The 17,753-nt window shown below is 35.4% G+C and overlaps 1 protein-coding gene across 1 annotated transcript; it reads right to left on the reverse strand.

Moving 5' to 3' along the window:
• Positions 1–1,149: 1,149 nt before the first annotated feature.
• Positions 1,150–16,998, reverse strand: LOC120625765 (cadherin-23). The gene is made up of 23 exons (XM_039892963.1): positions 16,788–16,998; positions 16,434–16,577; positions 16,071–16,219; positions 15,330–15,458; positions 14,470–14,688; positions 13,386–13,598; positions 12,479–13,303; positions 12,211–12,406; positions 11,806–12,109; positions 10,831–11,713; positions 10,133–10,318; positions 9,830–10,004; positions 9,550–9,669; positions 9,150–9,370; positions 8,858–8,984; positions 8,249–8,424; positions 7,732–7,852; positions 7,195–7,361; positions 6,360–6,670; positions 6,035–6,095; positions 5,601–5,761; positions 3,695–3,945; positions 1,150–2,160 (listed from the first exon to the last, which is right to left on the reverse strand). The coding sequence occupies exons 1-23, from the start codon at positions 16,996–16,998 to the stop codon at positions 2,054–2,056; spliced, it is 5,457 nt and encodes a 1,818-aa protein (XP_039748897.1). The 3' UTR covers positions 1,150–2,053.
• Between the last annotated feature and the right edge of the window lie 755 nt (positions 16,999–17,753).

Here is a 17,753-nt window from a genome sequence, read left to right on the forward strand (position 1 = left end):
GGCTAACTTGTAGTGGAATAAAATTTTTTTTTCTGAATTCATGAACTACAGTATAGCAAATTAATGGCTCCAGTTTCTTTTTAGGTCATGTCCAATAATTTCCTAGTTTTATAAGAAAATATTGCTGGGAAATTGTATAAACTAAGTTCTTATTTTAAGTAGGTGTATATGTGATCGTCTTGCTCAAGTGATTTTAATTTTGTTTTTACTTTACACTAGTTCGAGTGAATAAATTAATATTTTAACATAAAATAAAATAATTTTGAGTTTTTTTGATAGTATTACTTGTTACTCTTAAATTTAATATTTTTTTTTGTTACATAAAAGTAACATTGTAATGAGGCGAATTGTAAAATTTCCGCAAACTAAAACTACCATAATAACTTTAATTTCCAGATCAGTCTATTTATATATTATTCTTTCTCATTAATTAATTTTACATATTAGAGCTATGTTAGGAGAATCTCTACGTGATCAAATCAGAAATGAGGAGATCCGTAGAAGAACCAGAGTTACCGACATAGCTCAGCGAGTCACTAAGTGAACTGATGGACGTTGGGGTTCCAAGGTGTTGGAATGGCGACTCCACACCGGTAAACGCTATATTGGTCGGCCACCAACGAGGTGGACTGACAACATCAAACGAGTCGCTGGGAGCCGCTGGAAACAAGCGGCCCAGGACCATGGATTTTGGAGGACCATGGATTTTGGAGGACCATGGATTTTGGAGGACCATGGATTTTGGAGGACCATGGATTTTGGAGGACCATGGATTTTGGAGGACCATGTATTTTGGAGGACCATGGATTTTGGAGGACCATGGATTTTGGAACTCCCAACAAAAGACATCTGTCCAGCAGTGGACTGCAATAGGTCGAAGTGATGATGATAATGATGATTAAGTACTGACTGCACTATTAAAAAACTTGGCAAGGAACCTAAAACTTAATGAAATAGAGCAATAAGAGCTATAATCCTAAGTAGCATTGCTCTAACTTCATAGCTTAATATAAATAAACTGTGAGATGGTGATAACAAAAAAAAAATACCCGGCTAAGTTTGTTGTGGGCTTTTCTTAGACCAGGGCGCGTTTGGCTCGCAGCTGTAGGTTTAAGTTGGCCTACGAAGTTATCACCATCCCCTTAAAATTATGTAAACATATATGTATGAACGCTTCATAAGTGCCTGTGATAGGGCTACATGAATAAAGAAATTTTGAATTTGAATTTGCAAAATCTTTAAACAGCGAGTTTTGCTTGACAAAAAAAAACGTTTCAGAGTAGCTGATTTCCTTAGCCCCGTACGGGTGTTAAAGTTAAATAAGAATAGAAATACAACGATGGCATTAGAATTTAAAGGCGGCCTTATCCTTGCAATGCTGTGTTTTTTTCAGGCACATGTGGCTTAACTCCTACGCCTTAGGTTGATGGACACAGGGCGCCATGTTGCAGGACGGGCTCCTTGCATACCCTAGTATGGAGGCTTCCTCTGTTTATAGGCGATGGTTTTCCATTTACCATCAGGTGAGCCATCGTCTTGGTTTATTTTATTTAACAAAAAAGGATTCCTGACAGCCACAAACCCACGCGGAATATATTGTTTAGTTTTAAAAACGCGAGAGAGCTTGCTTCAACGTGCGTTATAGCAGCAGGCTGTGAAACGACAATCTAGCACAGCTGTTAGTACATTAATGTTTTTTTTCACTAACAGCTATTAGATGGTCATTAAAGTCGAGTATTTACTATAACGGTTTCCGGACTATAAACTATAACTTCAGGGTAGTAGGGCGAACTGTTCGTGCTTCATTTAAGCACAAGAACGTGGTGAGGTGGAATATACCAAGAGCCTTCGACATGATGCCATATTTTGGATGGTCTGGAAAGTATTGTTATGTAATGAGTATGAGTATATAGTGAGTCAACTTCTTTGTATACTCATTGAAAGAACCGGCACGCAAGCAGAGCCGAGCTCCCTCATTCCTCCCAACACACTCATTCGTTGCCCTGTCGGTTGGCTGAGTTGACTTCATATGTAATCATTGCTTATGTTATCGTCACGTGGAGTAAAGGGGCTCAGCGTAGAGTCTGGTGGGAGCAGACATTGTGGTCGGTGCAGGCGCTGCCTCCCTGACCAGCAGAGATGAGCGCATGCGTCGTTTAGCTGAAACAAAATAGGATATTTTAAAAACCTATTTATAGAGGGATTAAAACCAGTTACCAAAGCGGGCCGCGCGGAAGACCGCGCGCTCGTTGGAGAGACGACATTGTAGCTGTCGCAGGGCCCACTTTGACGAAGCTCGCCACCAATAGAGTGCAGTGGGGCAAGATGCAGGAGGTAGTGCAGATGATGTACCCAACTAACTTAATTAGTTTTTTTTTTTTTTTTTTTTTTTTTTTTTATTTCTTTATTTTTTGTAATTCGATGTTTAATATGTTACTTTGAATTAAATAGCTTATTTATTTATTTTTATAATATAAGTACAAGCTAGGCACTGCTAGGCAGGCACTTGACTGAAATCTAAAAATGGCTGATTTATAATTCCGCGGATTTCTAACGTTTCTCGATGCTACCAGAAGATATTTAAATAGAATAAAAAAAGGTTGTGAATTATAAGGATTAAATTTATAAATGCGTAAGTATATATTTAATTGTTAACAAATATGTATAAAATAAAATTTATTTTATAAAAATAAATGTGGATGGGAAAAAATGAGCAGGCAGACCAAGGTAAATTAAATAATAAATAAATATACTACGACAACACATCACCATCTAGCCCCAATTTAAGCGTTGCTTGTGTTATGGGTACTAAGATGACTGATGAATATTTTTTATTAACAATATACATAAATACTTATAATATACGTGTTAAATTGCATGTTTAACAAACCCTTCGGTCTTAAATTTGAATGTTTATCGACACTTATAGTAAAATTAAATACGGGGCCAAGTTACATTTTATACACGACGGCCAGAACTTTGTGGCTGACGGGAAACTTCAGGTTCCATACAGTCGCACGATATGCTATGGTAATTCTTTTGAGGTTAATTGCGTCAGACTCTGGGATTGGAACGCAGGCGCCTGCTGATATACGTTAGGTTAAATCCATAAATAACTTCAAGAAGCGTTGGGAAAACCTTTTCTTATCTATGTAATATTATTGTAGTATAATGCATAAATATGTATAAACTTTTATATTTATTATTTACTTTTATATGCGTGTAGTAATAGGATATATGAATTAGTTATAAAAGATATACATGTTAAATATTGTATATATATGTTCACTTTGTATAAAATGTGTATGCAATAAAGTTATCAAGCAAACAAACAAACAAACTAAAGTCGGGAGATGCTTCATCATCAACCCATACTACTACAGCCCACGTTGGCAGATTTTACAACCTCTTGAGAACATTATTGGGAACTCTGAGGCATGCAGATTTCCTCACGACGTTTTCCTTCATAGTTAAAAACGCACATAGCTCTAAGCACAAAGACTAAAAGACTTTATCGATTTTACAGCCTAAATCGATAAAGTCTTTTAGCCAAATAAATATAAAATGTTTGTTATAATTGAAAAAAAATCTGACTTTTGTGTTAAGTGACAATGCAATATAAGATGGTAGCGTACTGCATCATCATTTACTTTTGAGGGCTAACTTGTAGAGGAATAAAAAAAAGGTAACTTACCACTGGAATGCATGCAGCACAGCACCAGTGTAGCAATGAAAGCAGCGACAGGTAACGCTGCCGCCAGCATCAGCAAGGCGTGCTGTGCTGACGTGTGCTTGGTTCTAGACGCGCCGCAGCTCGTGATGTTGTGCACGTTATAGGTTTCCAGTATCTCTTGGAACTCCGTGCCTAGTAAGCGTATGGTTTGCTTCATCGCCTTGGGCGTGAGGGCCTCTCCGGTGTCCATCTTGCGGAATTGGAAGCATGGCCTTGCGGAGAAATAAATGATTACTGTTACGGGCTATTCCGATCGAGAATTCTGGTTTAAAATTTTTTTCATCTTATCTAACCGACTGTTATGAAAATTAAGCTTTATTTGCTATACACCGTAAAAAGCAGGCAAACCGGTTTGGTGCAATTTATACATTTATGGGGATGGATACATTTTTGGTAATTTAGTATTATTAAAGTCTTGGCAGAGGAAGTCACGGGCCACTAATAGTTATAAAATATAACTCTAACACTATTCTGTCTCTTTAATAACATAAGAAGATATGTGGTATAATATTTAGTTCATCATCATCACCACATCAAACCATTACCAGCCCACTACAGAGCACGGGTCTCCTTCTACAATGAGAAGGGGTTAAGACCGTAGTCCACCACGCTGGCACAGTGCGGTTTGGTGGACATTTAATTATTAGGTGGAAATTTTATAATTAGGTCTCTCTACGTCGTGTTCCTCATTGCTGAGGGTCGTGACCCCTTCCACTTACAACTTTTTGGACAATTTTGTGCCATTTGACTCGGCTTTGAGCAACGTTTAAAGCCGTATGCACTTTGGTGTCGAGAGCAGTGCGGATTTGATCCGACCAACGAATCGGGCTACGTCCTCGAGGTCTCTTTCCTTCCACTTTGCCAGTGACCACTATCTTTTCAAGATTGTTATAATTAGGTACACATAAGAAAACACAACTTAAAACTTATAATTATGGGCATTGGGCAACACAATTACATGTTTTACGTCGGTGATTAAATTCTGCTTGCGCCTATGTATTCTATTTTATTCTTGCGTGCAAATTAAAATTTATTTCATAAATTAACAGATTCATCCTTATAATATTATACTCGTAATTGCAAAGTGTCTCTGTACATTATCTATGTTCAGCTCAACCATTCAAATTCAAATCGTTTATTTGCAGATTGGTTTTACATTGTTGGTGCACAAAATATAGGGACAAACAATCCGCCTTAGATGTCATGCAAAAAATATATAATCTTCCTTTATTTAAGAGGAAACTGCATGAGTGGCTATTATTTAAGTGCTTTTACTCAATTAATGAATTTTTTGACTTTACTTAATATTATTATTCTCGATAATTTTTGTATGCATGTACTATCAACAATATAATGTATATTACTCAAGAATGACTTTGTTAATTTAAATATTTTTGCGTCCAAATTGTAGTTGTAATTTCTTTTGTAATGTTTTCCTTGTATGTTTTTATTACATATAATATGATTGTAAGTTGCACACCAAATTAATGGAAATACACTGTTTCAACAACAAAAGCTAAATTTGTAACATCTGATTATCTACGTGTATTTATGCAATAAATCTGATTATTATTATTATTATTATATATGTTCGTACACTAATTCCTACTTACCATTGAATCGATCTTGATGAAATTTGGCACACATGTACCTTATATACTGGAGATGAAATTAAAAAAATATTTATCCCGGAAAAACTGCTGGTAAAAGATTGCTTGAACATATAATAGAGGTAGTTCTCACCCTGGAGATGGCCAGAGGAAACATTTTATCCCGGGAAAAAAATGCTTCCTGCTTTTATTAAAAACCCAAAATAAAGACGGAAAAGTCGCTAGCTAGTCGCAACAGCTAGTGCCATATAACTTACCCGACATTATCGTAAAAAGCGGCATGTGGAGCATCATGCAATTGTAGCCTTAATCGTTTGGTTTCTAGAACATTCGAGATTCGTTCCTTGAGCGCAGCTAGGCGGGATCTGCCGCCGGGCACCACTAGCCGTAAGAGATCCCGTTCCCGAACCACTACTACCTGGACGGGCGAGAACGAGAGTTAGTTACCATCCTACCGACATTACGGTACGATGCCGCGTAGGGATTGGGATTTAAGGGAGATTGAATTAATTTCTAGATGTCTCTCAATAAGTTCAAAGGTAATATTTAACGTAAAAATGCAGATAAAACCTATTATAATATTCAAGATAAGAAAATAATAAAAAATATTGCTTAAGAATTACAGCAAATAAGAACCTATCGTTTATTTAATCAATAAACTGAAAATGGTGGGTATTCTTTAGGTACTTGCCTCCACGAGAAGATCTCTGAATCGATCAGTTTCATTCGAATTGTTTGCTCGAGCAATAAGCCTGAAAATTAAAAATAATTAAACTGTTGTTGAATTCTTAAAACATTCAAAAAGTCTATAATTTATAATATTAAATCTAGATTACTAGTTTTCGTTTTCCATCAACGTATTACGCTTTTCTACGCATGTCATCACTAAATCTGAGTGATTTACTATTGTGTAATATAAAAATATTCTCGACTAGAATAGGTAATTCTTACTGTTCTTATAATACAATTATGGATATGCATTAGAATTTGATTTAATAATATGAATATATGTTTACCTGAATATACCATCAGCATAATGTATTAAATTCTTCATAATTTTCATTTCACCGGTCACATTATTTAATACAATGACGTCAGTTATATTATTCACGGACTTAGACTTAATAGGTGACTCGAAAGTCATGTTTATTATCTTGTAATTTATTGGTAATGCTTCAGGATCCTTATCGACTGCTTTAACTGTCGCTATGATCGTATCTACAGGAACGTTTAATCTCACTCCAATAGTCATGTTTGTATTATCGAATTCAGGTAGATGATCGTCGATGTCAAGAATCTTAATCACAACTTGGATTTCAGATGGGTCCTGCAATTTTATTATTGTCAAATTTTTATTCAAAATTTAAAAGAAATCCAAATTCATTTATTGCAAGTGTTACAAAAACACTTCATGCTGAACTCATTGATGTAGAATTCACGCTCGCGTGCAATGGTGCCAATAATGCTGGCTGCATTTCCGCGCAGAACAGCCAGGCTGATACTTTGCGCAACAAATGAGCCAGCCTTTCTGTCACCAGATGAGGCAATCAACTGCGGTGTATGTCAAGTAGGCCTAATATAAGCAGTGACTCTACCATCGGTTCAGAAGGCAGATTCTACCATGAATAAGTTGAAAAGAAAATCACAAGTTGCTTTTTTCCAACATCATTTCGGCCTGCTTCCAAGCAACCTTGTCATCTAGTAATTAAATCCTTAGTAAATACAATTTTAAGGTACACAAACTCAAAATGTGCATTATTAATTGATTTTAAATGTTGAGTTTTCTATTGGATATAATATAGTTACGATACATTTTTTTAACTTTAGAATAATTAAATGGTATCTACTCACTAAGCGATTATACGACTTATTAATCCTTGCTCTAGTGCCATACTTGAAACATTTTACAGTGAGTAGCTGTCTAGATACAGTTTCTCGATCTAATCTCATAGCAGCTATTATAAGAGCCCTGCTGTCGTTTGTGCGTTCCAGCCTGAGTAGGTCTAATTCATTGCCAGCTGTAAATGTAAAAAGGTAGAAAATGAGGAAACGAAATGTCCTTGCCCATTTTCTGCTTGGATAAAATTTCAATTATTGTACTTAAAGGACAATAAACAAAATTACAACCAGCAGATTTTAAACATAGAATATGTGACAGATAGCTGTGGGCCGTTTTATCAATTTCGAGTTTAATTTGTTCAATTTAAGTATGTAGTTTCAATTTGTTCTTTCCAAGGACTAAGTAATACAAATTTTCTTTGAGGGTAATGATTATCACTATATTATGGTTAAACATTACGTCCATGTTAAAACCACACACTACATTATTTTCATACTTTTTTCTTTTGAAAATATTGAGAATGCTGATTCCGATCTCTGTTTTCTCACCAGTTATAACATAGTCTATCGCAGCATTTTCATCGATATCTTCATCAATGGCTTGAATCGTCCCTAGAACAGTTCCAACTGGTACTTCCTCGTTTGTTGTTATCAGTAATGGGGGATCATCCTGTGAAAAGATACGTGTACGATGTAAGAACCGAAGTTTATCATCAATGAGCATCTTGTTCTTCTTGTCTGTTCCCTGACTTACCGATAGAATTAATTGAGTTTTTACAAATTAATTGCTGATATTTGAAGCTTAAATAATTCAAAAAGCTTAAAACTAAACGTCTTTTTGATATAAAACGTCTATATGAAAATGAACACCAATAGGTTTAGGAGTATTATTAGATTTAACATAATATATGTTAAATTTATTGTTATAGAGTTGGAAATTAATAGGAATGACATAAAGCGTTTTCATAGTTACCCAGTTCAAGAGAGTAGGCACTCGTGAATAGGAGAGAAGGAAATACCAAGCCAAAAATTTACACTTCAGAACACTATAATGATTTTTCCTTACCAAACCCCTGCCAAAGTGTGGTTTGTGGTCATCTACGTCGGCCACTTCTACGGTGACGATACGCGTACTTTGCTGTGGAGGTTGACCTCTGTCTGTGACAAGTAGCACTAACGTGTACGACGGCTTACGCTCTCTGTCTAACGTTTGCCGAGTTGTTATTATGCCTGTGTGGGGGTCTGTAAAGAAATAAATCACTTTTAGTTTGCTTTGAATGTTCAATTTAAATGCTGGAAAAGTAACTGTGTATGTGTAGTGGATTTAGGTTAGCAACTTGATAGCTAAATCAAAATTTAGTCATTAGAATCTTTTTGCTTTGAAAGTAAACTATCAAGGTGACACTAGAAATTAGATGGAACATTTGTGTGTGAAAACTTTTAGGTAGTCAAACTCTGCTGAAGGGCTTGTGCAGTGGCTAGTTACTAGTTAAATATAACTGCCATATCATTTACAGGCTAGCTCCCTACCATTTAGACTGTATCATACCTAAATCTAGGTAAGATCGCGTGCAACGATTGACTTTTAGTGAGATAAAATAAAAGGTTAACATATTAAAAGAAAGCTTTTTAACTAATAGAAAATTAATTTATGCTTCTTAATTTTTCTTATTACCGATGGCAAATATCTTGGCATCTGCATTATTTTGTTGCATAGAGTAAAAAAGTTGACCCGAAGCTTGAGTAGGATCATCTGGGTCACTCGCCACTACTTGAAAAACGTGAGATCCAATGGTTGCATTCTGTAAAAAAATATATAGATATAATACAGAACCGCTATACCTTAGATAGTTTACTGGAGTCGGCATTAATGTATGTATTGTAAAATGAACTAAGCCTAATATAATTTTTGAATTTGCGTTTATATGAATTCGCTAATAATTTACACATAGCATATTTTTACTAACCTCACTAACACTCAACATCTCTCCAGGAGCCGGTCTAATAAACCTCGGTACTCCATCGTTAGCGCTAACATCTCCAATATACAGAGACAAAGACGCATCTCCAGTGTGACCTCCACCATCTGTAGCTCCAACTAGTAAACGGTAAGGGTCTGTACGACCACGACCAGTTAGATCACGTTGAGTTCTCACTTCTCCGTTTATAGGATCTATTGTGAATAGGCCTGTAAAAAATCATTCGCTATTCATCAACCCCTTTTTTCGTTTTACATTAATTTAATGGATCGTCGTTGCCTTAAATGTCACGTGTCTCATTACTCAATTAAACTATACTAATAAACAGTAGTATAGCATTAATTTTGTAGCAAATATAAATTTATTATCATTAATGCATTAAACTAACCGTTAGTTTCACCTTCATCTAAAAATTCATACTTAATTTCTCCCCCTAAACCTTCATCGGGGTCAGTTGCTGTTAATTTAATAACATTTTTTCCAACTGCCACATTTTCTGGTACAACAGCTGCAATATAATAATAAGTGTACAGGTTATAATACAATCATAGATTATTTGGTTTAAAATTTTAATGTCATTCTGATATAGTATTTTTAATAAGTTTTACGCAATTGAAAGTATTAGGTGTAACCTACACCTAATACTTTCAATTTAAAATATTACTTACCAGTATATACAGCTTTGTCGAAAGTTGGCGTGTTATCATCTACATCCAATACGTCTATGAGTAGTGTAGCAATAGATTTAAGCCTTTCTGCACCACCTTTTGGTGTATCAAATGCTTCAACTTCTAGCCGAAGAACTGATTGGCGTTCACGATCTAAAGTCTTATTTTGTGCTATCTGAAAATTCACATTTATATACTTAGTGGCTTAGGAAATTAAGATCTTACTTGCCTAATTTCATAATTTATATAAATAAGTTGTATCGTACTTAACCGTTTTAAAGTAAAATGTAAATTAATAATTACCTGGATAACTCCAGTTATATTATCTATAGTAAGTAATTCTGCATTTTCTCCTCTTAGTAAGTACCGTACATCTGCAAAACCACTACTATTATCCTCATCAGTTAAAATTGCATCGCCATCCTTTGCTTGGACAGTTAATATTTGTTCTGGATGCCTTATTGATTCTAGCACGCTTACTTTGTATAGCTGTGTAATATTGAAAAATAGAGTTCAATTTGTTTATAGATATAATGAATGAATGAATGAATACACTTTTATTGTACACCAAAGGAACAAAAAGTAGTTACAAAGATATAAATACAATCAAGAGAGTACAATTCGGTGGCCTTATCGCTACATAGCGATTTCTTCCAGGCAACCAATGGCGTAAAAGGAAAAAACGTAGAAAAGAGGTAGGTGGTGCAATAAATAAGATTTAAAAATTATACAAAGATATAAATATAAATAAAATATATATATATATAAATATAACTATAATATATATATAAATATATTATATATAAATACAAATAAAATACATAAATAATTCAAATTACACACTTAAAATGATTCGCTTTAGCGTTGTTCGGCTGAAAGAGACAAATAATGATCCTTCACTAGTTTCTTGAAGGTCCCAATCTTATTATATTCTTATATTATTTAAGATATAATATTAGAATTAAAGAAAGCTTATTGAAATATTTCATTTTTAGACATACCTCTTTACTAAAGATTGGTGGATTATCATTGAGATTTACCACTTCGATTATTACTTTAGCTGTACTATGTTTACTTCCATCATTACTAGTGGCTTGCACGGTTAAAGTTAAATTAGGACTTGTAAGCTCTTCATAATCTAAATGTTTTGTCAATACGACTTGCCCACTTAAGGGGTCAACTTGTAAAAGGCCAGTTTCAGAGTTTATTACTTTAAAGTTAGACACCATGTGACCCGATGTGGGATCTTCTGCCATTAAAATAAGCACAGTGCTTCCAATTGGTTGATCTTCTTTTACTTTGTGATGTATTATAGCGTGAGAACTAGTCCAGCCGGGGTTTGTAAACTGTGGATTTTTATCAGCATAAGGTTGTATATAAATAGTATGTTCCGTTACGGCATATTGATTTTCCTTGTTCGCTTCTGCATTTACATCAGTAACTTTTATTAACAATATAACCACAGATGCTTGACTATAATCTAGAGTGCCATTCACTAGTATTTCTCCAGTGTCTTCATTAACTTTAAACATGTGTTTGTAATCGTACGGCGAATTCGATTTGACTTGAACACCAGCTTTAGAAAATGCTTTAATTGGTTCTATTAAACTATATTTCAGCCTAGCATTGGAATCGGAATCGTGTGCAACCAGTTTTGTTACAACATCATTAATTTTTGTTCTTTCAGAAATATATGTAGTACTTTCCGTAACATTAAATTTAGGAGGTTTATCATTGATATCTTGAATAGTTACAAATACTGTAGTAGTTGCAGTTTCAGGAATGGGAACACCACTGTCCACTGCGGAAACAATAATTTCATAACGTTCAGGATTTATATCTCGGTCGAGGTTTGCATCGTTAGAAACTGTTATAAGACCCGTTCTGAAATAAAAATAGTAAATAGAATACTGCTTCAAGTTACTTTATCTGAGTTTGTTTTAGTTATTTCTTTATAAAAGTGATGAACTACTTACTTTTCATTAATTACAAAATTATCCTTTGATCCAGATACTATGTGATAGCTTAACAAATCATCCAGCCCGTCTGGATCATTAGCAATGACATTGGTAACATTTTGTCCTGGTTTCACATCTTCTCTTATTATAGCTTTATAATTCATCGGATTAAGATCAAATGTAAAATCATCATTACTGTCTTGATTTCTTGGATTTATTGAGTACGTGTAATGATGATAATTGCCCTTGAATGTTGGACGCTGGTTACCGGGTACACCAACACGTATATACACCTTTGTTTCATTGAAAAGAGGTGGTTTTCCTGGAGTATATGCATATAAAATAGATACCGTTAGTTATAATTTCCATATTGTACAATAAACAAATCTTGCCAAAAAGAATAATAATTATTTTATAACCTACCGTAATCAGTAGCTCTTACAACCAGTTCGTATTGCCCTCTAGGTGTGTCCATCGTTTCAACTTTGTTTACAATAGATATTTCACCCGTGTCCTCGTCAATAGCAAAAACTTGTCCTTTATGTGCAATACTATTGTCGGATTCCAGAGAATAACGAACTCGGTCACCTCCTTGAGTTGGCCCATCTGCGTCTGTTGCCTACAATTTCAATTATCATTAAAAAACAGTGTTATTTCTTTAATTATATTTAGTCAGTCAAAAACAACCTACCCGTACAACGAGCTGTGGTTCAAAACTTGTGGCGCCATCTCTTATAGTGCGGCTATATTCTGAAGCTTCAAAAATAGGTGCATTATCATTAGCATCTAAAACTTCAATAAATATGCTTGTAGTCGTTCCTTTCCCACCACCATCTCTTGCAACAAGAGTTAGACTGTAGCTTCTTTGGGTTTCATAATCTAGTGTATTTGCCACGTATAAACCCCCTGTTATCTTATCGGTTTTAAATAAATTTGATCCGAATCCTATTAAAGAGTATTCTATTTCGCCAAATATACCATAATCCTTATCAGTTGCTTGAACATTACCAATTTTATAGTCGATAGGTGCGTTTTCTAGTACATTAAATTTATAATGGGGTTCATCAAATACTGGTGCATTATCATTCATATCCAATAGTTTAATATTTACTCTAGCAAACGAAAGCTCGTCATCGTTAACGGATGTGACAATATCGAAACTAAATAGCCTCTTATCTTCGTCATCAACATCGTAATCTAGCTTAGAAGAATCTTTTACTTTTATACTGATCGGTGTTCGTCCTTCACCGTGATCTGTGCTAATTGTAAATACTCCTTCCGAATTAAATACATCTCGTAACTTCAAATCGTATTTACTGTTCTGTCCTAAATCGTTGTCATCGACATACACCGATAAGCCTGGTATCGGACTACCGTTTTCAATGTTTTCAGGTATCGATATATCGAACAGATCTTTATTGAATTGAGGTATGTGGTCATCTACGTCAGTTACTATTATTGTTATAGGTATAACTGTAAAATCTGATGGCACTTCGTTGTTTATTAATTCTGTAGCCTGAAAAAGAAAACTAAAATTAAGTGCTCCGAAAATACATTGATCTTACATAGTGTTGACATTTTTTTAATGAACATTTTACCTTAACAAAAAAATTATACACTCCTCCATTCTGCACAACAATGTCACTTTCTCTATCAATAGTAACGTCTGTTGAGACCAACGTAGCGCGGCCAATTGGCCTATCTGGTAGTAGTCGAAAGTAGTTTTGGGTATCTCCTTCTATTGTCAATAATATTGGGCGAGGGTTCGCTGTATCCCCATCCTTAGCAATTATTTCCATTACGCTGGTGTTCTGTAACGAAAATTTGAATACAAATTCCAATTAAGAAATAATAAGAGATTTCTTTGAAATTAATATTAATTATTTTCTTCTAGGAGAAGATTAGTACTAGGGTCACATAATCAAGTGGAACTTGGTCCAAAACGAGAGCATTAAAGTTTTGTTCCCCTGATCAGACGATAATCGAATTTAAGATTTCAAAAGTGCTTATATTAAGCCTACTTAATATAATTAACATCATATTATCAACCCATTGTCAGCTCACTACAGGGCACTGTTCTTCTTCAGCAATGGCTGTAGCCCAAGTGCGGATTGGTGGACTTTAAGAACATTATTGAGGAGTATCAGGCATGCAAGTTTCCGCACGACGTTCCTTTATCGTTTAAGCAACTCATATTTAATTGCTTGTTAGGAGGCGGGCCGGGGTACGAACTCGGCTCCCCGATAGCGAAGAGGTCTTTATCAAATCCCTACTAAATACTATATAATATAGAAAGGAGGGAAAAAAAGTTTAATATAGAATTTTAGGGCCAAGAGGCTTAGTACTTGTTGCTTTCAGGAGTTGAAAGAGTACCATGGGTAAGTCAAAGTGGAAAGTATTAAAGTTGTCTGTGATTAACGGTCGATGAACGCAGTGGGCAGCGACCCGGCTTTCTGTGTCCGTGGTTTCGATTCCCACGACTGGAAAATGCTTGCGTGATGAACATCAATGTTTTCAGTGTCTGGGTGTTTATATGCAAATTATATGTATTTATGTATATTATTCATAAAAATATTCATCAGCCATCTTCGTACCAATAACACAAACTACGCTTACTTTGGTTTATTGGTAGTCATATTCAATAGTTTTACGTCGATCCAAAATATTTGTATTGATACTAACTGGAGGAGTATTTTCAGGTACTGTAGCTGAATACGGTGCGTTCACAAATGCCGGTGGCTGGTCCTGAACATCCTGTATCGCCGCCGCTACACTGGCGAGTGCACGTAGAGGCTTCGCAGACATATCCGACGCTTCCAATGATATGACGTAGGCAGAACGACTCTCGAAGTCCAATGGCAGTGAAAGGAAGATTCGTACTTGGTATTGGTTTGGAGTTAACTGGAAATTAATTTTACGTAGATAAGCCAAAATCTTCCAATTCAAAAGTACGAGGTACTCCCATTTGGCGCCAAGTTTTATTTTTCTTTCAAAGTATGCCGTTTAAAAAGAGAATTAAAGAATATGTGCTAAGTAGAAAAAAAAAAATTGCCGAAATGGTGAATGGTGTTACAAAGGAAGACTAATCACATTTTCTCTCTTTTGTGTGTCTTATGGTTGAAGGTTCGCGCATGAGTACATTCACATAATCGTCCCACAGCTGGGCACAGACCTCCTCTCTCATGAGATATCTTAGGAACTTTTTATCTTAGAAAGTACTTCTTTCTTACTTCTTTTCACAAGAAGTTTCTTAAAGTGATACATACTACTAGATCATAACTTCAACAAACAACTACTGTGGCTAACAATATGAGACTTAAATATTGAAAGAAGGAATGTCAACATTGGCGTGTGTAGTTAAGATTTCAATTATTTATACATAACCCTGAAGGTATTTCCCTGTCTAAGACAGCTATAATTTTACCTTCTGTTAATGGACGAAGCATTCTATGATGCAAGCACATTATCTTTGGATCCGATATGGACCGATAATGCTTAGACAGATATGTATTGTGTTTATAAATTTATCAGTCATTTCATACCATATCCGTGACTATTTTGAACGTCGAGCATGCCTCGAAATCGCTCCCCCTCTCTTTGGTAGAGCATCTGACTTGAATCTTCGCGTTGTCGCCTTCGTCACGGTCCGTCACCACGATACGTGGCGAAACCTGCAATAACACCTTGCTATAACAATTGCTATTTTTAAATTATATTTTCATCAGTATTAGTCACGCTTTTTGTCAGTTTTACGATTGACTGCGTTCTCAAATGATGGGTAGGTAAGTTATAATAGGTATCACTCTTTACCAATATTAGTGTTAACTCTTACAGTTTATCCTAAAGCACGGTGTGGGTTTCACTATACTACACCATGCTTTCGGTGTGGGACGAAAGCACCATGCCAGTTAAGAGTCTTATAAGCCATTGCATGGATGAGAAAGTATGTACAAAGATTGCTATTTTTTATTTTATTTACTTGCATCTATGCATAGTCATGAGGCCCTGTCAGCGTAGCAATAAGAAACAGTTTGACCCTTATAATGATTACAAATACACGATTTCAGGGTTCTAATTAGTGTTAGTAGAAATATATATCAGATATCAGAATAATTAGTTACTATTAAGGTCGTCAAGTTAATAAATCTATTATAATATTTAATATTTGCTCAGCCGATTGTATAGTCATTAAATTATGTTAAAAATTACTCCATCACTTACGATTAAATTAATGTATTCCTTAAAGATACCTGTCCTGATTCGAGAACTAGCATTGAACATACCTCAATCTCACTTCCAACAGGCAAAGCCTCGCTAATGTTGACAATGTAAGGCCTATTGTGGAACACAGGCGGGTTGTCGTTCACATCTCGCACCGGGATTACACGACGAAGAGACACAGTGTTAGGTTCCGTTTCTGCTATACCCTCATCTGAAAAAAAAACACAATGTCTTTAAGTAATGTTTAAAAGTTTGAGGTAGACGGTGACCGAACTCGTTCCCTCCGAAAGGAGGCCAAAGCCAACCCTTGAGCTGGAGCCCTCTTCCTTCAAAATGCAAACGTCAAAAAGAAGAGAACTGCACCAAGATGTTTTTGTCTCAGATCAATCTACGCGAATGGAGAAGATGTAGCTCTGTCCACTTACCAGTTATACTAATGATGACTTCCAAAGACGGCTGTTCCTCTCGGTCTAATGACTTGGCAAGCGTCACCACTCCGGTCAAAGAGTCCACGCTGAAGTATTGACCCGATATCGAATATCTTAGCTGACCGTTCTCTGGGTCTATACCTAAAATAAGGAGATATTGAATTATGGAATATAGATCTCTCGGACATAATAATTCTTTTAAGTAATTAACAAAACTCCCAATCAAAAACTAGCAAATTGATACCCATTGAAGTAGAATTTTGAACCGCTAGGCTATCATCATTCGCAGATAACATGCCTGCAATTTATGTTTATGGACCATGGATTCCTTAAAAGACCTTGTTAGATTACCTTTTAAATGGTACACTGGAGTGCCAACTGGGGTGTCTTCGGGTAAACTGAACTGTGACATGTCCCCAGTTTGTGGTATGAAGTGAGGAGCTCTGTTTATGACTTGCCCACCACATAATTGTACTAAACATATGATTAACAATATGATCAGTGAGTTTGGCTCGTTCAGCACCGTCGCAGCTTTCCTCCGCTGAAGAATTATTTCTGCCATCTGGAAGCAGCGAAATAAATATAAGGAATTAAATACTAAAATTCTTCGGTTTCTAGACATCTCCATCATGATGCAATCCAGCAATGCTAAATGTAATCCACTCCGTCACGGGTCGAGAATTACTGAGATACCAACACCACCCTACTTTGTATTTAGCGGACATCTTCATCATATCAACCCATTACTCGCGCCTTACTTTAACTTTTTAATAAAACGCACGTAACTTAGAAAGTAGAAGTCTACTGGGCTAACAGTTATCACCGCTTCAGTTTAAACCAATTTTTTTAGTGCAGTTATTTGCAGTAGTAGTATATTATAAAGAGCAACGCCTTATTTGTTTCTTTTTTGTACCCAATAGGCTTTGAAATTACTGTACCGATTTCTTCGCCAAAAGATAGCTAAACTATCACATAATAACATTGGCTATAAATTAGTAAAAAAAAATGGAGATTCTTAAAAAAATTGCAATAATTGAATCCGAAGAAACTAAAATTTTCCTATTAAATTCATAAGGTTCTTGGCGTGCGCTAAGAAAATATTGTATGTACTACATATTTAAAGTACTCAATAATACCTACAAATAAGTCCCAGAGGGAATCTATTTAACAATCATTTTTAAGTCGCAGTAGCAACTTTTCTGTTTCAAAATTTTATAAGACAGCTGGTAGAAACAAAAGAGGGCTACATTAGTATCGCAGTATTAGTTCTTATTAAAATAAATAGTTTTATCATCAAGGCCATTTATATAGAAGTAA

This window comes from Pararge aegeria, chromosome 8, assembly GCF_905163445.1.
Source record: "Pararge aegeria chromosome 8, ilParAegt1.1, whole genome shotgun sequence".
NCBI classification, from domain to species: domain Eukaryota; kingdom Metazoa; phylum Arthropoda; class Insecta; order Lepidoptera; family Nymphalidae; genus Pararge; species Pararge aegeria.